Here is a 26060-nt window from a genome sequence, read left to right as displayed (position 1 = left end):
AGCCCACTCCTGGAATGGTGACTTTGTTTGCTAATTACTGTCCTGTGACAAATGAGCCCTCCCCTTTAGCCAGTCAGGAATCTTAGTCAAAGTTATCCAGGCCCTGCCTTTTTCCCCTGTAGTGGGGTTCTCCAGGCTTATGTTTCAGAAGCACTGTAGATTCCCAAACAGCTGGGAGAGCAGTTCACTTCATCCATAAATGTCAATAGGTTAAAAAAAAAGGGAAAAGATTCCACTGCACAGAAAGCAGCTCAATTACAACTCCCTCCCTGCCAATCCCTTCCAGTGGGTCTGGACAGGAATCCAAGGCAGGGAACAAGCCTGGAGCAGAAAGCACTGGGAGCCGGGCACACGGGGCCGGTGCCCAGCCATCAATTATTGCCCTGACCCCGGGCCCACGGGGGGATGATCACACACTGCTGCTCTGCTAAAGCCAAACATTACACTGCAATTACCAGGCCTGGCTTAATGGTTAATCGGAATTACTCGGGTTCAGCTGGAAGGGGCTTGGCCTGGGCTCCAGGCTAAGGCCATGAACCTCCCAGGGCTGCTCCCAATGGATGCAGATCCAGTGAGAGCAAGCTCTGCAAAGAAGTGGGACAGAACAGGGATTGCTGAGTGAACTGGGGAGAGAGCGAGGAGCTGTGATTTATGGCTGCAGGGCTTGGCAGCAGAATTTAGAAGTTTTCCTTTGCCCACACACCAGTTTGGAGTAACTGGGACAGCAACGTGCTGTTATCAAGCCTTTGATGGGAGAGTTGCACAATCCACACAAGGTGGTTGTGGACTGAGCAAAATGCAGGATTAGCATGTCTGTGGCTGAGGCAGGAGGCATTTCTCCCTCACTGACTTTATTAAAGCTGCCACTGAGGCATTTTGGCAGAGGTTGCAAGAAAAACACAGGCAGGACTTTCTCCTTCCAGGGGTGAAAGTAGCACCATTTAGTCAGTCATGTTCAGGAGTGAGAATTCTGGTCTTGAGACATCTCAGTGACGTGTCAAAAATGGTATAAAAGTTACCCTGTTTCTCTCATAAAATACCATATCATTTAGTAAAGAAGTAATATGCTACTGCTTTAAACTTACTACTTTTAGAACAAAACTTCACAGGAAATTATGAAGCATAAAGCTTCTACCTAATTGTGATGGAAACCATTTTAAGAGAACAGCTCAGTCTTACATGATTAAATGTAGGAGTGGAAGAGTTCCATCAAACCTGATCCAAGCTATGCCAATTCAAAAAAATAACTTGAATTACCAAAACTAATTTGCATTTTAAGTAATCACTGATGTTGGAACTGGCTTTATAAAAGCCACTTCAAACAAAAATAACTCCCAAATGCTGTGTGCTCTGGGCTAAATATTCCTAAGAAAAAACAACATTTGCATAACCATCCAGCACCTGCAGAGTTTCCATGGGCAGGGTTTCATCACTGGGAGAATTCTCTCCCTCTTGCCTCCCCTGAAATCCACAGGAACAGGGCTGTCACAGCTTCCTTTCTCTCAAAGACTTGTCACTTTGTGCCAGGGACATTCCGTAGGATTTTCCAGGAAAGAATGGATGAGTACAGATTAAATCTACGCAGGGTCATCAGCTGTGATAAAGCTGCTCTCTCCTCCTCTCTCCCCCTCAATTATCTACCAACAATTAACTTGGAGGGTGCAAACAGTGCAGAGACACCTTCTCCAGCAGTATTTAACCTTCAGTTTTAACCTAAGTTTTGCTTGGTTTTGACCTAATTATATGTAAGAATCTACAGGAAAAAAAAGATTTTGTTGGAGGATTTGGGTCTTTCTTTGTATTTTATTTTAAGCAGTGTGTGCCCTATGGTGCTCCAGCCTTACCCTACTGTGATGGTAGTGAGATCCCACTCCAGTGCCAGATGGTGATCCAGGGGAAGGAACTGGGGAGGAATTTGGTGAAGAGTGAAGATTCCCTGTTATCAAAATTCTAATGTCATTGTCCATGTCATCTGGGAATGGGAGGTCAAACATGTCATCTGAAAAGGAAAAGAAAGGAAAATCATTTCCAACGTGCTCTACTCTTTTCTCCAAGAAATTTTTGTAATTTATTACCATTCTCTTTAATTTATTATCATTCCCTTTTCTCTTTTACATACTCCTAAGATAGATAAAAGCAGAGATAAACACTTTACCATTTAATCCCCCTTAGAACCTTTGACTTGAAAGGGAGAGTTGGCAGGCAACTCTTGGGATAATGAATTTTAGCAGCGGCCACAGAGTGAACAGAATTCCCGTTGTAGCAGCTCCATAAAATCCAGACTGAACTTTGAAACAGAACAACTGACACCTCTGTGCTGTTGGTCACAGAGACCCCTGACAAAACACTTGGAATTATCACACCCAGCTCCATGTGCTGCTGCCACAGGAGCTGCTCCTCAGGCTCCCAGAGCTGCACACCAGCTCCAAACTCTGGGAACAGCCCTGGCACTCCAAGGAAACTGCCCCCAGAATCTGTGAGAGCAGCAAGGCCCCTCTCACAGCCAGGGACTCGGGATCCTTTCAAACACTGCACCAGGATCCCCAACAATGGAGCTTTCACATCCCACTTTCACCTCAGGAGTTCCACACAGCTCGTTAGCATAATTGGCTGTATTAATTTGGTTTATGTTAATATGCGGGGAGGGCTAAAGATACTGGGAAGATGTGTTTGTCTTGTGGATTCCACTACTCATCATCTGCACACAGGTTACAATACCCTGAGTAAGTTATGGGAGGGAAGGATAAGGCACCATCAACACAGAGCCAAAAATTACAACATCACAATACGGTTTAGAGGGGTTTTTCTTACCCAGATTTCTCAGCAGGCGAAGAAATCCAAGCGTATAATGACATTTCAAGTACATTTTAGTGGGCAGACAGGGATAGTGGGAGCTGTCTGAACTGCATTAATTAGAATTGCAACCAAATTTATACTAAAACACAAAGCCCTAAATAGAAATCATACATCCTTACATGTAATAAATAACAATTTCTCTTGAAAAAGAGGAATTTACTCTGTGTAACATGGAAAAGGATGTGTGTCCTGAACTAATTTCACCTGAAGGCCCAGTATTGAAACAGGCAGGTGCTTGTTTTCCTTCATCTCCCAAAGAGAACCTCTGGACTGCCGGAGCAGTGATTTAACTGAAGTTTATTAACTTGTGTCCTACAGCCTCAGTAAACAAACCACAGCTAATGTCATGCTCTGCTTGGCCCCCAGAGCAGAAATGAGCTGCCTAATGGCAGAGGAAGCAGCTTAATCATTAAGTAGAGCAGAGCTAAGAAAATTAAATTTAACACCATTTTGGAAAAGGCCATTCTTGTACCTGACTCTAATTAACATCTGCAGCACCAACGGGCAGGTTAATGCAGGTTAATGTTTGTCGTGCTCGGGAGGGATCCCGGGGCCTCCTGGGACAGGGATTGAGAGGGGCAACTTCCCTTCAGAGGCCCTGGGACATTCCAGGAGGGACAGATCAAAGCCTTCAAAGCAGTGGCCTGCCTTCCTCTCTAGCCCAACCGCCCTCCTCATTAACACAGCCACTGTACGTGTTTGTAGTCACTCTTGGTTTAAATTGCTCTGCACTCATTTAAAGGAGTTGGGACAAAGCAGGAAAACGCTTATTTGATATAAAGCATGAACCAGAGTCTTGCTGACTCAAGCTGCAGGTTCAGTGTAAAAGCACTCTGGGGGCATCAGGAAGTCTCGGGTTGGGATATTTCCCCTATTCTGCAAGTGCCTCCTTCCTGTCAGCTCTGCACACAACAGGGCACGATGTGAAGCACGACTGGAACACGCAGGCTGGCCCGACCAAGTCACAACAGCACAGAGCACGTTCTGGCCTGTGCCACTCGCTCCATTGGCTGCTCCACGTCCCTTTGGGAACAAACTGGTGTGACTCTGAAAACGCTCGGGGAAAGCACAGAGCCTGTATGCCCCTGGAGCTGAAGCCCTGCGTGGTTCCCTTGCTGGGGTGCTGTGGGGTCCATGCAGAACCCTGGCCCCCTCAGGGGTTTATTCCCACCCAGCTCAGCTCTGCTGATGCCCTGGAAAGGCGCTGAGGGATTTCCCTCTCACTCACCGTTGGTGGGGCTGAAGCCATCCTCGTTGGGGTAATTTGCAGGTGCCACCTGGATGGTGGCAGAGGTGGGGAACACCAGGATGTGTGTGCAGGAGGCGTCCTGGGGGGTGTTGAGCTGGGACGACTGCAGGTTCAGCGCCGTGCTGCGCCCGAACACCGAGCCCATGGTCACCGCGTCTGGGGACGGAGACAAGGGCACAGGCGGTCACTGCATCACCTCCCAAACACGTGCTCTGTGTCCAGGCACACCTCTGCCCACCCCACCTGCTCTGCAAACTCACAGACACGGCTGAAGGGCCTTATCTTCCAAAGATTAAATTGCTGCAAGAGCTTGACAATAAGATCAAGACCAGCCCCACCTCTCCTGTCATTCTCCTGCCCCTTAATCAAGTATTTACTTGTTAAATGAGGGAGTTAAATTGATTTTTCACACAAATCTCTGTAGAATTATGAAATAAACCCCACTTTGGTCGATATGAACACAAACATAAAAATAAAGCCACAGAACAATAAAGCTTCTCCTCCTCCTCCTCTATTCTCAATTATCCACCAACAATTAACTTGGAGGGTGCCAACAGTCAATGCAAAGACACCTTCTTCTGCAGTATTTAACCCGCACCTTCAATTTTAACCTAATTTTTGCTAGCTGTTGACCTAATTACATGTCAGGATCTAAAGGAAAAAAAGATTCTGTTGAAGGATTTGGGTCTTTCTTTGTGTTTTACTGTGATATGAAAAAAGCCTAATTTGCCATCTGTTTTCTCACATTACAAAATCTCTGCTTTGAAAATATTCAACATGGTAAGTAATTTTCAAGCTCAATTAATTCTGCTCCATGTATTAGTCTTTTCTTTCTAAACTTAAAAAACCCCAGTGTGGTTTGTAAGGATATGTTAAGGATGTGTCAACACATACGTTAAAAAGTACTTGCTTAGGTAAGACAGCAAGGGACTCAACAGTTAATTTTATTTCAACTTAAGCCCAGGGACTGCTGCTTGTAAGTGAACTCTCTAAATAACTTCAGCATGTGAGAAGGCAAGAGGGCTTACTCTTATTCCCATTTCCACAGGCTCCTACTCATTCCCACTGCAGCCTCCTCTGTGCACGAGGGTGTCTGTGACACCACTTCCAACCCATGGGAACTGGGCTGCCGGAGCCCACGGCCTCCCCAAGGAACACATCAGCACTTTGGCAGTGGCCCACAGTCACCTTCCCTCACGAGCCTGCTCTCCCCATGGTATTTCAGGGAATTCTGCTGGCTCAACCTATTTTTTGCCACACGCAGCCATGCTAGTCAAGGTCTTCACAGAAATCCCAAAATTATTGTGCCTAAGTGTGAAATGTGATAGAAGAAGAGTTCCACTGGCATTGCCATAGTTGGCTAAAACATACCTGGCATCACCACAAAGGATCCCTGTGGCTCCATGGCAACGAGGCAGGCACTGAGGATGGAGGGGGAATCTGCTGCGGAGATGCCGCACATGCGGCAAACCTCCTTGAGCTGTTTGCTGATTGTCTGCAGGGAGCACTCCCCGAGCAGGATACTCCAGTCTGCAAGGGAAAAGCACCGTGGGAGGACAGAGCCGATGCAGAGCTGGCAGAGCCAGCACTCACCTGGAAACAGCAAAACATTCCCAACACTTGGCATTTTCCTAATCCCAAACTCTCCAGGACTGACTCCTGTGCACATGAGGGGTCTGGCCCTGCAAACTGGGTGCTCGAGGAGCTCCTGGGCAATGTTTTATTCCATGACAGTCTGTTGGCTTTCCTTTGTTCATTTTTTTCCAAGACCTTTTTGTTTATTTAGTGATGTTTAAGCTGAGGAATCACAACTGAATCCTGTCTCTGTCCCCGTGTGAGGTAACTTTGCCCAGAACTTTTTCTAACACGTGACAAGGCCCCTGAGTGCCCTTGGAAGGGCACTGCAAATCCTGCACAACACGAGGGAGTAACATCAGACCCAGGGCACAAACAAGGAAAGGGTTTACAGAAACCAGTACATGAATTCAGTGCCAGGGTAGGCCTGCAGCCAGGTCTCCTGTAATCCATGCTATCATGGCCCAGGAAATTCCAGTTTGGATGATCCTGGTTATTTCTCTGTCAGGTACCTTACACTCAGATCCACTCGGTCAAGTGGGCATCAGTGTCAAGACAATGACGGGGACAAAGGGAGAGAAAGGGCTTCAGCAGCTCTGGTGTAGATTATAAACTCCTAAGGAGACCTGCCTGGGAAGCCTGGATATCTGCTCCCCATCCATGTTTGCCCTCACTAAACTCTGTCAAAATAAACAACAGCCTATCCTGTGTGACAGAATTTGGCACATCTTGTTTACCTTTTGTAAGGTCATGGTTCTAGGAAGCAAAGACAGAACTTGGGAAGGTTAAGCCAAATTCACCCCATCTAATGTCACTTGCAGAGTGCACCCTCAGCAAGTCTGCAGGTGATGCAAAACTGTGAGGAATGGCTGAGTCCCCATCCCTGGAAGGGTTCAAAAGCTGTGTGGATGTGGCACTTGGGGACATGGATCAGTGGTGGCCTCGGCAGTGCGCGGGTACAGTTGGACTTGATGAGCTCAGAGGGCTTTTCCAACCTAAACAATTCTGTGGTTCTGTGATTATCACACTCAGGTTTTTAGTCTGGAAGGTTTGTGATCAGTTCTGAGCCATCCTGCCTTGCCCTCTGGGTCCCTGTCCTCACTCCACACCCGGGAGTGGCAGCCCTGACAACTGCACACCTTTCAGCTCCCCGTGGCCCAGGCGGCCCAGGCGCCCGATGACAACTCTCCAGGGCAGGGATGTCATCTGGACAATGCCGATGCACCATTCCCAGAGCTTCTGCAGCCCGATCTTCCGGGCAGACAGCTTGCTCCTCCTTGACCTGCAGGGGAAAGAATTAAAAACAAGAGTGAGAGGAGAATCAAGGACAATATTCAGATTTCTGTTCTCCCTAATAATGCCACTGCTTACCCTCTACAGGAGTTCTGGACAGTCCCTAACTTACCTTTTACTACTACTAACAAGAAAATCTGTGTGTCTGCTTTCAATACTGCAGTGCCATCAAACTGCTGAGCAACACACCAGGTGTTCCTCAAGGTAGGATTTGTAAGCAAAACAGTTGTAACACAAATGTAACTCCGTCACTTTTCCCTGAGCAGATACGAAATTCTAGAAGTGCCAACTGAAATGTTCTTACTGTAACACCAGCATGATCTCCTGAGCAGGGAAGGGGAGGGATGTGCAAGGAGCTGGTGACACAGATCCATGGGAGAAGCCCAGGGCAGTGAGTACCTGGTGGGCAGGTCGATGTTGACAATGCAGGTCTCCAGCAGCTCCCCGTGCAGGTCGGTGCAGGACGCCAGGAGCCAGCGCTGGTCGTGGGACAGGCAGTACCCAACAAAGAGCACGTTGTATTTCTGACTGGCCTCTCCAAACGTCTCTCCCAGCTCTGTCTGCTTGTCTTTGATGGGGGCCAGGATGAAAGGAGGTGAGTACAGCTGGATTGGGCTGGGCCTCTGCAACAGAGTCAGCACAATCATCAGCAGATAGATCAGAAACTACTGAACCCAAGGAACACACACACTGGCAGTGACTACAGAGATAGGGGAGCTTGAAACAGTGAGTAAATTCAAAGCATTCCTAGTCAGGAGGGAGACTGGGAAAAGGGGGTTATAGACAATTCACTGCTGCCAGTTACAGCTGATGCACTTCAAACCTTATCTAAGGATTTCTTTTTATGTACAGGTAACCCAGGGCATGAAAGCAGCATTTGGACCAGTCTCTGACATAGGTAGGAGTTAAAACCCCCTCAGCTGTCAGATCCCCCTGTCCCTTTACCATCTTCAGGTCCTTGGCTGGATTTGCTCCAGTGCATCTGAGTTTCTTGTTCTGAGGAGACCAGAAGGGAGGAGGACAAGCACCTCCCTGGCTGTGCTGCTGGCACCTTCCCAAGGCAGCCCAACTGCTGCTCTTTGGGAGCATCCATCGTGTCCAACAGGACCTCTGGATCAGCTTCTGCAAAGCTGCTTCCCACATGGGCACCCCAAACCCATCTTTGCCTTGGAACTCCTCTCTGGAGAACAAACAGGAGGGGCTTCACCAGACATGTACCATAACTAAAAAATGGTCAGGGTATTTCCTTAATTCTTCAGCAAAGTTTGGGAGTCTGCAGTGCAGACTGAGAGCAAACGTGTGTAAAATGCAATAAACAGAAATTAATTAAATGCAAGAGGGAAATGCCAATAGGTTTGCGTTATGGTGGATTTTGCAAGTAGGTTTTTAAACCCTCCCAAGCAGCTCTTTATGCCAAGGTAAGTGTTTAAATGTTTCATTGGTCCATTAGATCTAAATAAAATACTCATTGTTATCTTCCAAAGAATGCAAAACATTAATAGAAAGTAGGACGGATTATTCTTCCTTTGAAATCCCTGAAATTCCAGCATCAGGGCTTTAATATTTACAGTTTAAAACAGATAAAAGATAAGCCCGTTGAAGAGGGGGATTTCTCCATTACCTCAGGGAATTAATATAACATCTGCAATTGGGCAGAGGAACTTATTTCACATATATGCATATATATGTGAATAGAAATAAAGGTTGGATTTAAACTCTGGTTGGAGCACTATAGACTGAAACCACAAAATGACTCAGAATCCCAAGTAACGATGTTCATTTTCTCTTCTTTCACACTGATCTTTAACCTTCATGACTCAAAACCAGAAGCTTAAAATGTTTTGAAAGCAAGTTAAGTTGATGTTTTTCTTACTATTTTCTATTCTGTATTAGCTTGCCTTTTCCCTTTATTTCATCGTCTTCTACACCTTGAAAAAAATCCCCCAACAAGTATTTTCTCTACTCTTTCTCTTTGATATTTGAGGAAAATGGCTAGAGTTTATTAACAGACTTTGATTTTCTTGCCACCAATACCAACCTCAGGATTTTTGAGGGTCATCTCAATGCTGGCAGCTGGCCCAAAGCCTGTGAGGGACTTGATGTGGATCTGTGTGGGCAGGGGCCTCCTGCACTGGCAGTACACGGAGAACGCCAGAGACTTCAAGTGCTGAATGTAGAAAACCTGTTCATCCTTCATTGTCTGCAGCATGTACTGGCAAGGCACAATCTGTGGAATTCAGACACACAATAGAACAGGGCTGAGAGGCTTCCAGGAGCTCTCATTAATATCCCACCAGACCCACACACTCATTAGGCACTGAACACCCAGCACACTCTGGGATGCTCCACGATTTGCATTAGAGCTCCCTTGGCAGGAGTGGCTGCAGCAGCCAGGGACTGCATTCCCAGGGACAAAACTGCTTCCATCACAATGAGAGTGAATTTTAATCCATAAAACCCAAACACCTGTATTCAAACACCCTGCATTTTTTAGAACTGTTTTTCTGACCAACATCTTTGCTTGCAGGTGCCTGAACCACACCATCCCTGAATGTTGTGTTCAGGCAGGTTTGGCTCCGTGGCTCACGGTCAGGGTTGGGAATTGTTTGCTGTCCTTGTGGGAATTGGCACTGTGGTAGCATCCTTAGCGAGGGGTGTAGAGGGCACAGTTAAGGTTCTGTTGCAATGACGTGTGTGGTTGTTTCCCCTTTTCAGTTCAGTACCCACTGGAAGCTCAGCAGCCTCAGCTGCTGCTCAGTTTTATTTGTTTCAAAAAGTCAGGGGAAGCAGCCCACAAGAATTCACAGGTTCAACCAGCAAGAACCAGAGCTACAGGGAGATTTGCCTGTGAGATGAGTTTGGGGGTTAAGACCCAACTGCACCACAAGAGCAGGAAGGAGAAATGGCACAACACTCCTTCAGAAGGAAACATAGCATGACAAAAACCTGGTTTTCAGATCAAATCCATTTTAAAATTAGAATGAAATCCCTGTAACCTCACTGTTTTTATCTACTGGTTTTATTGCACAAGTCCCACATGTGGCTGTGGAGGTGTCTTTCCTTTTACAGTGAGGTCTTTGGAGCAGAAACTGTCAATACAAAACATTTATATTGTAGCCTACACTACAAGACCCAAACAGATTCTTTTGACAAATATTTTCAGTAGTAATAAAACTTAAGTGTCACAAAACTTTTACTACTTTATGGCTCTTGCTTGAACCATCAGAACTTTGGCAGCACATTCTGCTTACTAAACATGCCTGTGTGTTTTTAAAAGCCAGCTTTACCCAAGGATTTTAGAAGCTGGGCTTTCCCCTCTGTACAGGGATGGTAATAAAGCTGCAAACATTTGGGTTTGATTTATTTTGAAGTAACTGCATGTTGTGTGTGCTGTGTACAGCTGTGAGAATACAGTGCTGGGAATGGATCACATTTCCCTCAACTTGGAGAAAATTGCTGTTTGACTTTGATGCCTTAAGAAGAACTGATGCCTTAAGAGGCCTCCTGGAAACAGAGACTAGACAGGAGTAAGGGAATAAAGGCAGGTATTTATTCAAAGAGCCTTCAAAGGTACCCCTGGGGGGCCAGAGGCTACTGCCAAGATGGACCCCAAGATGGATGACAGGTCACGAGTTCTTCACACTTTTATAGGTTTGGTTCATTTGCATATCAGGGTTAATTCTCCAATTAAAGCTTCAGTTTAATGATGTAATTCCCCTCAGCTTGCCCCCCTTTAGAGGCTTTTGGTTTATAGTTTTTGGGCCTAGGACGGTCTGGGTGTCCTTGGAGAGCAGGCCTGGAGAGGCTTTGTTACGTCTACCAAGCACGAGAGAGCAGCAGTGAACAAGCTACAGGAAACTCCAGAGTGACACACCAGGCAGTGCAGGATTTGAAAAAAACAGAAGTTAAAACCTAAGGCATCAACTTCAATTGGCAAAATGTATTTTGAGGAACAAACAGAGGATGTGGAAGCAAACAGCACAGAGAGAAAGGGTGAGTGTGCTACAGGCTGAGCTGCAATGGCAGTGCAGAGGTTACACGGTTCGTGTGTTTCAGACACCGTGGGATCAGTGGCTGCTTTGGTTTTAGAGCCTCCAGGTCCGCATCAATCAGCTGCCTGCAGCCTACCATGATATGATGTTGTGGATCTGATTTTCAGTTCATCCCCAAGCCTGAAATATTTTGGTGACAGTTTCCCCCATCCTTTCAGGGGCCAATGAGGTCAAAACTATCAAAAACAACAAACATTTTCCGTGCCCAATTTGAGACACCACAAGAACTTCCAATTTTTTTTTTTTTTAATAATTTGAAATACCTTTAAACCAAGGTGAGCACACATGGACAAGGTGCACAGAAATCCTTCCTGCACTGTTCCTCCCTGTGCCCTCTGGCCACCCATACTCCCCACATTTATTGGGGCTCAGCCTCTGTGACAGAGGAGGCCTTGCAAAATGCAGCCAGCCTGGGCAAGAAGCCAGGAGCTGCCTCTGGCTGCACAAATTCAGTTCTTCAGCAATTCCATAGTAAGTAACTTTTTATATACCAAGTTACATGGTAAACTATTTTTAAGAAGCTATTTAAGAAATTATTTTTTATACCAATACAATAGTTATATTATACATTAAATGTCTGGTTTCACGTACTTCTTTTGGATTAAACAGTAGAAATCAGGGGACTATAAACAGCAGACAACCCAACATGTAAAGTAATCAAAGGAGCAAAAGGCCAGTTCTGGCAATGACTACTCAAGTTGCAACTTAAATAACTGAAATCCCTCTCCAGGAAGCATGGGGCAGATTCAATGCAGGGATTCTGTGGCTGCTCTAATTAATTTCCTCATCAAAATATCAAGGGGTTGTTTAAATACACAGACTTGCACTGTCAACAAAATAATTTGTAAATAACACCTCCATTTTATGTATTATCTCCCATTTCTCTCTTTTAGCACAGTGTCCGCATCACAGGTGTGCTGCGACAGAGGGTACAGAGGAAGGCAGAATTACCTGGAGAATGAAAGAATTCCTCATATTCTCAGGCAAGTTGTCCAACATTTCTGTGTAGCATCTCATGAGGCTCAGGAGCCAGAAGTTGGTGGAGGCAGACTCCTCGTCGGCAGTGTAGGTGAAGGGGTCCACCATGTAGATGACCACGGCGGGGGGGTAGGCGTTGCTGTCTGCAGCGTCCGGCTCCGTGGGGATCCCGATCCGCTCCCGCTCCGACGTGCTGGGGGGAGAGCCACGGGGTGAGTACTGCCTGCGTCTGGGGCCAGGCTGAGCCAGGGGGAAGGAAAGCATGAGCAATTCTCACATCCAGGAGCAAAACTAAAACCCAGGAGGATGGGATTGAGATGAGCTGTGCTCAGAGCAGCTCCTAATCCAAAATAGCTGGGGTTAATTAGGCACTAAAGGTACCGTACAGTCTGACGGCATCTCACTGAATGCAGTCAGACCAGATGATGCCTGAAGAAGATGGAAAAGCTGCCTACTATTAGCTCTGTGTGTTTTCATGTAGGTGCACGTCTGGGTTTTGGTGCAGTTCAGGGTCTGCTTTTGGGAGAAGTGGAAGGGGGAGAGCAGGAATTCAGAAGTGCCACAGCAATTCATGGGGCCTGGAATCCTGCTCAGGTCCGGGGAAGGCTCCACTGGTAACAGGAGCAACTATTTCTTACTTGGTAAAATGCTCCTCCCATGCCTCAGCCAGGAGAGAGAGGCTCAACATCTGTAAGTGATCAAAGCAGCTCCGGCTCTGTCAGAAGCCCCTGCAGCTGCTCACAGGGTGTTTTGCACAGATCAGGGAACAGATGTCTCAAGGACAAGCCCAGCTACAGCAGGATGTGGGCTTTTCCCTCTCCATAACACACACCAGGACTATCAGCAATGTGCATTATTATGAGAGTAATGAAAAACATGCTGCCTCAGGAAGTTACTTATGTACAATGCTAAAAAACTTTTTCTTAATTTTTATGTGATGGATGGCTATTCATAATGAAGTCTTTAAAAACGTTGTGCTACCCAAATTTATTTTAAAGTAACAGGACTACAATCGTGTCTCCTGACCTCACAGTGTGCCTGCTTGCAAAACAACACCTGCAATGCAAGAAAATTAGGGGAAAAAAAATCCATGGCTTGCATTTTGCATCTGTTAATGTTGCAGGTGTGATGGAGCAAGAAGCACTCAGCTCCATGGGGTACTATGGGGTACAGGTCTGGCACAGGACCTGACACAGCCCATGCGCTCCTGGTGCTGCAGGGGCAGGCCAGGTGGAAGGTCCTAAGGCAGCTCCACATCCATGCAGCTGAACCAGGCTGGGATTCTTGTGCTGAAAAAGGGGAGGGGTGTTTTTTCCAGCTCCCCTTTGTCAGTGACTGCTTTACACAGGAGCAGGCCCTGCCCCGCTCCTACCTGCTGGGCTGCGCTGCACCTGTCCGAGGGGCCTCTCCTTTGAAGGGCTTCCCTAAGGCTCAGAGGCTGGCTGCGCGCAGGACAGGGGGTTAGTGAGCAGCACTCCGAGCCGCGTGAGCGCTTCCCTTACCCTTCCTGTCCCTCCTGCTGCTGCTGCGGAAGGCTGGGGCCCGGCTCGGTGTCCGCGCCGGGGCCCGCGCTGCCCTGCGAGCGCTCGGCCGTGCCCCCCGCGGCGCCGCTGCTCTGGCCCGAGCCGGCGTTGCCGCTGAAGCCCGGCGTGGAGGAGGTGCCCATCTGGCTGGCGCCGGGCGTGGCAGAGGACGCGGACAGCTGCGGCACCGAGGAGCCCGAGGAGGAGGCGCTCCCGGCCGGAAGGCTCGTGGCGCCCGCGCTGGGCGTGGAGCTGAAGGAGCTGCCCGGGGCGGGGGCCCCGGCGGCGGCCGAGAGACACGAGGAGGAGCTGGAGGGAGCTGCTCCCGAGCTCCCGGGAGCTGCCTGCGGCTGGCTCGGAGCCGGCGTTTGGTACTTGGGGGGCAGCAGGAGGCTGCTGTCCAGCTGCAGGGTGGCCAAGTAAGGTGCTGGAATGGCATGGAAAGAGGGATTAATGACAGATCAAAGGAACCTGCATCAATCTGCAACTCGGACGACATTCCCTGCACTTTTAGAACGTTCTAAGAGTATACAAATGCTAAGAGAACGGAATCTCCATAACCCGTGTTTGCTTTGGAATCCATTCCTCAGGGTTTCAGTTCAAACTGATCAATTGTCTTTAAAGCCAGGACTGACTTTGCAGGGCTTTGTGAAGCTGGTACTGACACGTTCTGATCTCTGGCCAGACTGTGTGGTAATAACAGCATTGTACAGTGCTCAGCTCTGCAATCTCTGCCAGGTTATCTCTGTCAGGTTGGAAACCTTAGAGTCATTTATATCTGAGCTACAATCATGGCAAACTTTAACGTAGTTATTTCTACTGTGACATACCACAGTGATAAATGAATATTTATTATTTATTTGCTCTCCGAGGTGGTAAATCACCAGCAGGGAAGTTCCCAATGCTGCCCCTGCCAGACACCTCAGATGTGAACTGAGCAGCCCAATTCCTCATCTGACTGTACACACGGTGCCTCTTTCTGCAGGGAAGCCTGAGGTACTTCAGTAGTGTTGTAATAATTTCTCCCCTTGCCATAATTCCTGTGTCTCATGCTAAGATCCCAATTCTCAGTCACATACACAATATATGTTGACTCTGGACCCATGCTGGGAGAAGACAACCGTGTCTGTCCCCAGATGAAATCAGGTAACTGCAGGGACTCAGCCAGCAGCAGTCAGTGATCCTGCCCCAGCAGATGTTACACCCTTCCACACTCTCAGGTTCCACACTCCCTCACCAAACAAGCACTCCTGACGTTGCTGTAATACAGAACAAACAGGGCAGGGTGCCATAACAAAAACAACCAGACTGATCTGTTTAAAGTGTCACTGTTTCAGGAGAGAAATAAGCCAGCATGAGGTCCAGAGGCAAAGGTGCCTTCAGGGTCCTGTGGTTCCAAGGGTCCACACAGAGCAGACTGAGGCCCCAGGCACCAAGGATTCCAGCACTTTCTCTTCTCCCCGTGTTAACTCATTGCCTCTGCAGAGTCCCAGGGACCTCCTCTCTCCTATAAATACACCTTACACTGGAGGGCACCGTGACACGGCTCTGTCACGTGGCTGTGATGAGATGTGTCAGCAGCAATAAACCAGATCCATGGGCACCTCCAGTCTTGTGTGGAACACCTGCCCCATCCCTGCAAGTATTCAGAGCCAGATCGCAGAGGACTTGGAGCAACCTGGTCTGGTGGAAGGTGTCCCAGGGGATGGAACAGGATGAGTTTTATGGTCCCTTCCAACCCAAAGCAGTCTGTGATTCTGTGACCTTTGTACTACACAAACACCTTATACCAAACTGATTTTCTAAAAAGGTAAGAACTGGCTTTTGAATCTCTGACATGACCCCTAGAGTGACAAAAAACGCAACTTTCTGAAGTAGGCAAATTTACCATGGAAGGATTAAAAAATTAAGATAAAACCTTGTAATACCCTTTTAATTTTTAAACAGATCATAATCTGCACCTTTAGAAAACCCACACTGTGGCTTTGCACGTGCCCCCCCCCATGTCCCAAGGCACGGGCTGTCACTCACCGAGGTGATGGCGGCAGACCTGCGCGTAGAGCTTGAGCCTGGAATGATTGTCACAGTCCTCGGAGCCCCAGGGCTGGCTGAACCACTCGCTCACCAGCTCGTCCGTCAGCTTCTGCGCCACGCTCTTGCCCACCCGCATGATCCCGTCCCGCAGCACTTTGCAGATGGGCTTGTGCTGCCCAAGTCTGCACATCTGCCAGGGGAGGGAAGGACAAACACCTGTAAGGAGATGCCAACCACCCTAGGAAGTTACAGAGACTGGTTTGTGGCCTAATCCCCTCATTCTCAGCACACAGCTGGGGGGCTTCTTAATAAGTATCTTTAAAAAACAGGCTACATTTATCTGTTGGCTTGAACTGCACTCACAGCAAAACTAAGGTTACAAAGGAATCTGACATATTGGGGAGCACATGCTAAAGAAATAAATGCTTTTATCCCCAGCCTAGCAACTGTGAGAAAGCAACAGCTTCTTTAATGTCCTCCTTGCTCTTTAGGCTTGGTTGGGCCATCACTGGGAGGCTGCAGCTCTGTTAATGCCACTGCTGCCTCCTCTGTGAAATGAATGTGTACTGGCAACAAACACCCCAAAATGCCCACAGAATCCCAGTGTCACTCCAACAGCATTCTTGGACTCTGAAAGTGCAGAAAGCCCTCAAAATGGAAAAAAAACCCCTTCTTCAAATAGTTGTTACTTTAAACCCCATGCCCAGTGGACATGCACTTCAGCGGCAATGACACCTAAGAAGCAATAATTCAGTGTGGTCCCTCTTTCCAACCTCATATACAGCACTCAAGTCCCTGAAGAAAGTTTTGGCTCCGTCGAGCAAGGCCTCGTTTTCCGGACACACCACGATGTAGGCGACATCCCGATGGCCCCCGTAGGGGTCCAGCAGGAGCCTCTCCCAGAAAGGGAGGGAGAACGGAGAGATTGTCAGGAAGTCCTTGTCATAGCCCACCAGCAGTGTCGGGATCGGGAGAGGCTCAGGAGATTCCTCAGAGCCTTCACAGGGGAAAAAACAAATAAAGAAAAGATGTTAAAATACCTGGTTTAGCTGCAGTGGGTCTCTGATGGCCCAGGATGTGGGTTCTTTTACAGGAATATTGGACATCCCTCATCCCTTGCTGTGCTGAGTGTCCTGCAGGTTTATCATGGAGTGGAAATGGTTATCGAGGGTGTGCCATGCCTGATAAACCACATGCTCCCAGCCCTTCTTCTTGGAAAAGATATTTAATAAAGGAGAGGGAAGATTTATATCGTACTAAAGAAATGTCATATAATCAAAGTTGTTGGCCAAAGTGGAGGGAGCTGATCCAAGCACCACTTAAACTTTCCTAGAAAGCTGCAATAAAACATCTCCCAGTGTACTCCAAGCACATGTACTGCCCTTCCCGAGGCTTCATCTCCTGGTTTTTCCTTTGTCATATCCATAACCACAGCCCAGGAGGTCCTGTTCAATCACAAGTAATAAAAGGAACACACAAAATCTGACCTTCCAGCTCTTCATCCACCTCCCCTGGTTATGCAAAATTACTGATGCTTAGAGAAATTCATTCCCAGGTATATAATACTACACAAAGTTATTATAATTCTAAAAATTGCCTCCTGCCCCTCTCCATAGGATGTGCTCTGAGCACTGCTGTCCCCAAGGAGAGGATTATTACCCAGTGTAACAGGGTGTCTCCCAGATACTGCCTCAGTAGAAGAAATATTGCTGAAAATGTCAAGGTAAAATATACCCAGTAGTTCCTGCAGAATATAATTCAACTTTATTAAAAAGTCAGCATCCAGTAAAGTTCACTGACTTTCCATCAAAGGCTCTGCTCTGCACTCTATGGGAATTTTGGTGTTCTTCTCTGGCAACAATTGGCAAATCCTAACTCTTCAAGTTTCAAATGCTGGAAAAATCATTAGAAGTGCTCCTGGTGGGGCACAACAGCTTTAGACAGGAACTGGAGTTACCCCCATTGTCCCAGCCCCAAGGAAAGCAGCAATACATCAAATACCAGCAGAGAGCAAAGCGTGATGGAGCTGTAGGAAAAATTATACCAGACTGCACTGGTTAAGCCTGCAATAAATTGCAGGCAAGAAATAGATTGAAACGCCCGTCGTTATTCTGCAAACGTGCACAGACAAAACCTGGTTTGTAATTTGTGTTTTCCAGAAGTGTCACTTACAGCCAGGAGATACTGGAACTGAAACATTTCATTAAGACTACGAGAACCTCTGTGGAGAAAGCACTCCCAGTTTTTGTGGATTTGCAGAGCTCACACAGCCCCTGTTCCCATTAGGATGTGGCTGATTTCAGCAGCTCCCTCCACTCCCATTATGTCTGTACCAGCTTGCTTTGGTCTGAGCCAGCCCCCCATTCAGGTAGGGGGGCTGAGCCTCACCCCACAGTTTCTGCTCCCTGTAAATGTTCATCACCTGGAGGGGTAAAACCTCTACCAGGGTGTCACAAAGGCCTTTTGAGGCACTTTAAAGCTCTGTGAAGAACCCCCCCATGACCCCAGGCTGTATGAACAGCCCCGTTCCTAACACATTTCCAGGAGAAAGTGCCCATTTCTAGGAAGCTGCACTCTGACTTGGCACAGAGCCCAGTATAGGTACCATAGGTCCCCCGTCCTGCCATCTTATGGAACTGCTGCCAGGTGAGCGGTCCCTGCACGTGCTGGATGTTCTCCCAGGTCCTTCCTGTCCTCTTCTTCTGGATGGCGTCCTGGAGAAAGGGCTGCAGGGAGAGCAGCATGCGCACCACGTCCTGGGAGGAGAGCATGCTGATGTCCAGCACTGCAAGGGACAAGGAGCAGCAATCACTTCAGGGAGGGACAGCAACTCCTTGGACACGACAGATTGCTCTGCACACTGCCCGCGGAATATGGACAACTCGAATTAGCTGGATGGCACTCGATGTGGTACTTGTCAAAAACACTGCTGTCACCACAGGCCTTTACACACACATTTCAGTGTCACTAGTGTCCAGCTCATGCCACAAGATGCCAAAGCATCTTCACTGTACAAACAGGTAATATTTATTTATAATTTTTTTCCCTCCCTTGGCACTTTTTCCCCCTAAGTCAAAGAGAGCAATTATTTTCTGCTGACTGCTTATACCCTTCTCCAAAAGCAAAAAGGGCCTCTAATTTTGCCTTCCCCCAAATACCTGAATTTGCTTCGGATTTGTGAACTTCCACAGACTCATTTCCAATTTAGGCCACAAAGTCTGAAGACAACGGGATTATTGGTACTTTGATGTAATTCACAAGCGTCCAGAAATCTACTTTATCTCTAGCATATTTTTAGTCCTATCATTTCCCACGTAAAGATTAAATGAGTTACAACTAAACAGATTTACAGAGATCACAAAATATTCAGAGACAAAAGGCTCAGCTGTGCCCGTACCGTTGCTGTGAGGCCAGGAATGGACAGTGGCACTTCGGACAAGGGCTTCGTCCACCTTGCCCCCCGTGGGGTTGTCCACGTACTGCCTGCCCTGCTCCAGGGCGTTGAAACATTCCACCCAGGAGTCGTTGCTGTCGGCCTGCAGCCGGTCGTAGCTCCAGTTGATGCAGGGCAGCGTCTGGCGGTTGTTGGAGGCCATGTAATCCAAGCAGCTCAGCGATGTGAAGGGCTGCGTGTGCTGGTTCTGCAGCAGCAGCAGGAGGCTCATGGGAGGCTCCTGGCTCCTCCTGGCTCCCTCTCCCATCTGCGAGATCAAGTTGCTCTGGCAGATCATCAGTCGCCTTTCCGCAGCCTGGCCGATGTCCGAGGTCTTGCCGAAAATATCCAGCTCGTCCTCGATGAAGAGCCCGGAGTTGTAGCCGAGCTTGCGGTTCATGATGGCGCTGAAGCCGCAGGTGCAGCGGTACTGATCCTCGTTGGAGGAGTCGGGGATGTACAGCCCCACATCGGCGCCCTTGATGTTCATGTTGCAGGCGCAGATGCAGCAGCTGTCGAAGTTCCTGTCCTTGAAGATGTTGAGCACAGAGTCGGAGAGGATCAGGGTCACGTACAGGCTGTGCGCCTCCGGGATGGGCTGCACCGTGCCCGGCTCCACCGAGTTGAGCGGCCGCGTGGTGGAGGGGGTGGAGGCGGGGGAGCCCTGGTCGGTGCTGTCGTACTTGACGGAGCCCTGGCCGCTGGCGGTGCCCCCGCCCCGGGGAGTCCTGGGCGTGCGCGGCGTGCGCGGCGTGGGCACGGAGAAGCGCGGCGTGGCCGGGGACGGCAGCACCCCCGCGCCGCTGTTGCTGGCAGGGGCCGTGCTGTTGAGCGTCACCGGCGTGCTCATCTGGGGCGTGCTCATCTGCAGGTAGTCCTGGTCCAGGCTGCCCACGCTGGGCACGTTGCTGCGGGGAAGGGATGGGAACAGAGAGCCTTTTGTCAAAGTTCATTTTTAAATACCAGGAGATGGTGAAACCTGAAGGGACTCATTGACACTGCAGTAAAGAACACTCCGCTCATAACCTTTACTCGTGGCTCTCAACAGAACTCTGAATTCTCACCACAAGCACCACTGTTTCTTATCATTATGATAAAAAGTATCACTTCACCCTCTTAAAGATTATTCTCATGGCCTAAGACTCAAACGCTCTTGAGAACAATCCCTAGGTAAACGATCAAGTTAAGATTTAGGATGTTTGCAAGTTTTCTAGGGAAAAAAGAAAGAACAGTAGCTTTTATTTTAAACACCACTATCTGTGAAGAGATACAGATTAGTGGAAATGAAAGTATTTCAGAGAGACAGAAATCTTATTTTATTTTAGAAATGACCACTTTAAATAGCTGTCACAAGTCATGCATGTGGCTCTGATACACGGTATCACCTCATGGACACACACTCCATGTCTGATTCTATAGATGCAAATCCTCATTTCGGATTACACAGACTGCGGCACAATGGGACACGTTCCATTACAAACTCTTAGTCCAGTAAAGCTAAGAATCATATTTTTGGGTCATCTCCATTTGTGACTGGGTTTTATTACTCTGTTTTTGTCATTTCCTGCCAAATTCAAGTGACCACAGAACAGTTTGTACATTCCTATGAGATCTGTCTTTCATCTGCAAGGATTCAATTCAAGAAACAGGTAATAAGGGGCCAATGAAAGAATAAGATCTTTACTTTTCTCTTTCCACATCACTTCTAACCTGCTTCCTTTTCTTGTAATGTGTTGATTACATATTAGAATAAGGAAAGAGTGTAAGAACTCAGTAAGTCTCTGGATAAGGAAGGGGAAACAGGGATTTTTCCGTGTTTGTCTGTCCTCATAGTGTTTTGTGTGTTATTGGAAAGGACTATCGTCATTTGGATGCCCACCTATCATTAGTGACTTGAAAAGGAAAACACTGAAGACCCCTTTCCTTACAATCATTTTATTACCTTGAACTGGTGTGTCCAACTCAAAGCAGGAGAGGGGAAAATAATGAAGCAGGGTCTGAAGGAGTTGTGGAGCGGCAGCAGAGCGAGTGCCTCAGACTAATAAGAAAAGGTGACCTAGAAACCCTGATTGGCAATCACCACTCTGTCAGAAGCCTGCAGTAATAATCCTCACTCTAATTGGATTAGATTGAAAATGAAAGGGTTTTTTCCCCCAACAAATACCTGAAATTAATAACCAGCTCAGGCCCGGTGCATCAGTTACTATTATGAAAAAACCTGAGAATTAAATTGCTCCCTAGGCACTACATCAAGGGTTTACAATTTCTTCTTTGCAATTCTTTTGAGAACACTGAAGGACCCTTTGGGGCTGCAAAAGGACTGATTTAAAGGATTTACAGACTGGTTTAAAGATACAGACTGCTTCCTCTAGAAATGAAGCAGTGCAGCAGGAGACCTTTGTACTATTACTATGCTTTTTCAGAGATTTTATTAATTTAATGGTGCAAATTCTTGCTAGCTTTCAAAACCTCCAGCAATGAATTTCCTCCATAAACACTGCTCATTTCTGAGAACAGAGTGAGGAATCCAAGCTTGGAAAATGAATGTCAGTGGTTCCCTTCATGTCACAGCACTCTTCTACTTGGCATCTCCTCTTTGGGTCTCAGGAAGGGTGGGACAGGACAGGACATGGACCAACATCTGTCTGATCAGCAGCTCCCCATGGCCCCGCTCAGGGACACCACAGGAGCTCCCACAGGAACACGCACTGGGGAGCTCCCACAGGCCCACTCAACAGTTCCAGAGCCCTCAGAAGGGCAAATGGAATCTCCAGGACCAGAGATCACCAGGCTGGAGCTCAAAGTGACACAAGGGAGCCTGGCTGGAGGCTGGACATGGAAATGGGAGGGCAGAGATGTGAGAGGTTCAGTGCATTCATTTTGTTCCCCAACACTTGTGGTCTCTGTTGAATCACAATATTTTCCTGTATCAGAAGTTGCCATTAATTCAGTACTGCATGTTCCTGTTCTTTCAAAAGCACTGAGAGTGGACACATACTGTAACACCCCTGACTGCCAAAGCCAGGGTTAAATGTTCCTGCTATCAGAAGTGTTTTGATCTCAGTCAATGACAAACCTAAAATGTTTAAAATACATTTGCAGGTTAAAGCACTGTTAATACAAACAACCATTTTAGTTACACCCAGCTTTAGGCATGGGCTGGACAGACTCCATTCCTCCAAGGCTGTACTTACTTGTAGCCATCTCTGATGAAAGTGGCTGCAGGTGGCAATGGAAGTTGTTCAATTTTCGGAGGAACAGCCCAAGAAGGCCTGAAGATGCAGGCATCTGGAATCTTCAGAGGTAGGAGGCACTGGCTGGGCAGGATCTTCAGTGGAGCAAACAGGGAGGAGCCCACGAAAGGTTGAAGTGATGGAACTTTGTGCACATACGAAAAATCCTGTAACATCCAAGTGACCTTGTTACAACAATGTGGTCAGGTTGCTCTTTAGATATTTATTTTTAATTCAAATCTATTGTACTGTTTGAACTAATATTACCTTTTTCCCCCCAAATGAACTATATTTATTCATTCTACAAAGGATTCAAGAGCAGTTCCTTCAAGGAAACTCAGCTGAGGCTCCTGGTTATGCTGAGATGCTGCACAGCTTTATGGCAGGAGGTTTCACAATTGGATCAGGCTCATTTCAGACAAGCTGTGCTTGAAACATCAGTAGTGCACTATGAAATTTTCACACTACCTAACTTTTAGCACCTCATTTAGGCACTTAAAAGATTGATCTTTGCAAGACTTCTGTACTGACAGTGGGGAGAGGCTGTCAGAGTGTGAGGAACCCTGAGGTGCCTTGAGGCAGCCTCTCTGAATAACCCCCACCGTGGGGGTTCACATCACTTTAGCAATAACAGTGCACACTTTGCACATGCCAATCATTACACAGAGTATTAAATACAAATATCTAAACCATCCAGCAAACACTATATTAACTATCAATGAAGTTCAGCCCAGCTGGGCTTGCAGTGACTGTCAGGTTTGCTTGCAGAGATTGATGACAAGAACTTCAGCCAGAGTTTTAGAGCTATTGCAGCTCTTTCAGGAGATCAGAACTAGTCCTTCTGAGGCACTACTGCAAAGTAAAAATGAGTAGGAAAACATTAACAGCAGTCTCAATATTTAATATCTCATTAGAGCTTTGCATTTTTCCCTTGCACCTTGTCAAGCATTGAGAGATGAGGAATGTGTGGATTACTATCTCCAGCTGTGGAATGCTCAGCACAAGGAATCTCCTTCCATGCTCTCAGAATGATCAGCAATGGGTTTAGTGCTTGTTTCCCCCACTGGTGTGTATGAGCAGCTGTGACACACTCAGAAGCCAGTCAACTGTGCTGTTGGAAATGTTCTCAGGCAGAATTAAAATAAGTATTTTAATACTCCTATAATGGTTGGTGAGGGAGATTAAAATATCTTTGGTATCAATGATGCCCTGAAATCTGCTCCCACTCAAAAACCTTCAGCTCAACAAATTCCAAGACAGACTTCTTTTCCAGGCCCAACTTATCCTGTTCTTAAACAAACAATTTACTGCACAAGCCAAAGAGAAAAACCAGCAAGGTTTGTGGCAAGGCAAAGTCTTACAAACCCTATAAAAAACTTATTTCAGACTCCTCTAATGGCATAAAAACTTGTGGATGCACCAACTCAAGACAGGAAATAGAGACTGCCCTGGAGCACACACTGAGAAGGCGTCTCTTGCCAAGGTGCCTCCAAGTGAGAGCTCAGGGAGGAAGGAAGGAGAGATCTGGCAGTACCAAGGCAGGCCTGCCCCATGTCCTGGTGTCCAGGAGGGTTCTCCCTTCAGGAGGGACACTGGGAATTCCCTCCCACCTCTGCAAAGCCCCTTTCTCCACAGAGCTGCTGGGACAAGCTCCTTGCCAGCTCAGCCCTTGGCAGGGGAATGAGCTGGGAGTGCCGGGGTCTGACTGGACACACTGGACTGGCACCAAAACATGGGAGCACAACCCTGGAATGCTGTCCCACAGGCTGTCCTGCTTCCTGCCAGGGACAGGAACTCCCTCCTCTCCCAGGGACAAAACTGAAAGCTCCTGTGGAAGAAGTCACCCTGTGGGATTTGCCAGGGCTTCCCTTGCAGTCTGCATGAGGGATGCTATTCCTGCTGCCAGGAAAATATCCTACTTCACAGCTAACCACATCATTTACACTGAACAAAGGCATCCATCAGTATCCTCACACCAACACAGCCACTTCTTGTCCATGTCCAAGTGTGTCCCTGGCTCAGCAATGCAGACCCCTAAAAATCAGCGTTCAGTTAATTCCAACATGGGCACAAAGGAGAGGGAAGGAGGTGGTGCTGGGGAGAAAGAAGGCTGCTGAAATAGAAGGAACAGGCTGTGGCACATGAGGGACAGGTGGGTCTGAAGGAGAAAAATTAGGCTACAAAATCAAGGGCTGGGGACTACCAGGAAGCCAGAGTTAGAGTGGGCATCTCCCTTGCTATTCCCCATGTACAGAGCAGCTTGCTGCAGAACAAGGTGCTGTGCATTTCCACACAAAAAGCGTACTTTTTATTAAAAAACCCCTCAGGCTGTATGCATGGAAATATGGCAACAATACCTTCTGGCAAAAGTGCCGAAAGGCAGCCCCAGAAGTTCAGGGATGCAGGATGCACACAGGCAGGATGGTTTTGCCCTGCTCCTACCCTGTGATGGAACAATGACACAACCAATGTACACCGGTGCTGATGCTGGGTCCCTCCATGGGATGCTATGGAGAAATGGCCACACTGGGATGTCACGAGAACCCAGAGTCCCCAGCCACGAACAGCTCTTACTGAGACACTACAGGACTCGAGAGAGGAGAACTAGGTGACATTACCTGACCTGTGTTATACAGAAAGTCAGATAAGAATGGTCCCATCTGGCCTTAAAACTTGTGAAGTAACATCAGCTGAAGAAGAAACAGAGCAAGTTCAACCCCTGGGCTTTCTCAGAGAGTTTCAACCCTAACCAAAAAAGGAACATTTCAGAGAGATAAAGGCAGCCTTTCTACATGCACCACTTTATCCCACTGTGTGCCCAGCCTGGCAGCAGGGAGGGGGGCACAGCGAAGGGGCCACAGAGAAATTATTTGAAGAAATGCATCAATTAACAGCTCCTTAGGCAGGAGTGTGGTGTTTTTCCATACATGTACATTCTCTCTGTTCGGCACAGGGCTCATTTCACAGACAATACTGTTTGTTTCCTGAGAACACCCAGAACCATTACAAACACAAGATTACAAGAAGAAAAATGCCTACAGTTAAAATCAGGGAAACAATTAAAAAGCTCTTTTACTAGAAAAGAATATTTTTCCAACTTCAGCCTGACAGGTTCTTTACATGGGTCCAGCTCACATTTGTTAGCTGCTACACACACTACACAGGACTCGTTTATAAAAATCAAAGTGTGCATAGAGGAGTTTGTAAAAATCCCACATTTCTGGCATGTTACCTTAATTTCTTCAGGTTTAGGGCTACCTAATCCATCTTCCACCTCCATTTTAAACTCAGCCAGCTGTGTTGGAACCATGTTGACCATAGGGCTCTCCATCATTCCCAAGGCAGTCACAGTCTCTGAACTTATTCCATCTTTATAACTCATCACTGGGGAGAAGGCAGGGTGCTGTTCTAAAGAGGGTGGTGTTGGGAACATCCTTTGGAGATCTGCCACAGCTGAATAGGATGAAACAACACAGTTAATCATTAAAATAAAAATTCTCAAGGAAATTCAATAAAACAGAAGAGACCAACTGAATGCGAGCTCAGTTAAAAACTAGCAAAGCTCCTCCAGACTTACTGGGGTTCTGACAGCAGTGTAAGTCTAGACCAAAAGTTAACTCCTAGGGATAAATTCCCCAAATTCCTAGGGATACTCTGCAAGGTTATTGTTCAGCAGAAACAACAACCTGGTAGACAGACAAACAAATGTACAGTTTACCAGCAACTAATAAATCCTTCCTAACTGGAGAGATGAATTGACATTAATGCCAAGCTCACCCCAGTGACTGCTTCTCAGGAGTCACAGAGGAGTTTCCTCCCTTTGCCAGAGCTGAC

The 26060-nt window shown here is 47.4% G+C and overlaps 1 protein-coding gene across 2 annotated transcripts in view; it reads right to left on the bottom strand.

Annotated features, from left to right (window-relative positions):
- Window positions 1–26060, bottom strand: part of MED13L (mediator complex subunit 13L) — a 333660-nt gene that overhangs the window by 4498 nt on the left and 303102 nt on the right. For both annotated transcript variants that reach the window (XM_032128437.1, XM_032128438.1), the window contains 14 exons: window positions 25459–25679; window positions 22188–22393; window positions 18958–19901; window positions 18166–18345; window positions 16334–16557; window positions 15558–15750; window positions 13506–13953; window positions 11977–12196; window positions 9012–9200; window positions 7373–7596; window positions 6820–6962; window positions 5477–5635; window positions 4085–4261; window positions 1845–1999 (listed from right to left, as the gene is read on the bottom strand). In XM_032128437.1, coding sequence (XP_031984328.1) covers window positions 1845–1999; window positions 4085–4261; window positions 5477–5635; window positions 6820–6962; window positions 7373–7596; window positions 9012–9200; window positions 11977–12196; window positions 13506–13953; window positions 15558–15750; window positions 16334–16557; window positions 18166–18345; window positions 18958–19901; window positions 22188–22393; window positions 25459–25679 — 3683 coding nt within the window. The remainder of the gene's footprint in view (window positions 1–1844; window positions 2000–4084; window positions 4262–5476; window positions 5636–6819; window positions 6963–7372; window positions 7597–9011; window positions 9201–11976; window positions 12197–13505; window positions 13954–15557; window positions 15751–16333; window positions 16558–18165; window positions 18346–18957; window positions 19902–22187; window positions 22394–25458; window positions 25680–26060) is intronic.

This window comes from Corvus moneduloides, chromosome 18 (genome assembly GCF_009650955.1).
Source record: "Corvus moneduloides isolate bCorMon1 chromosome 18, bCorMon1.pri, whole genome shotgun sequence".
In the NCBI taxonomy this organism is placed as follows: Eukaryota; Metazoa; Chordata; class Aves; order Passeriformes; family Corvidae; genus Corvus; species Corvus moneduloides.
This window is presented reverse-complemented; position numbering and strand designations above follow the sequence as displayed.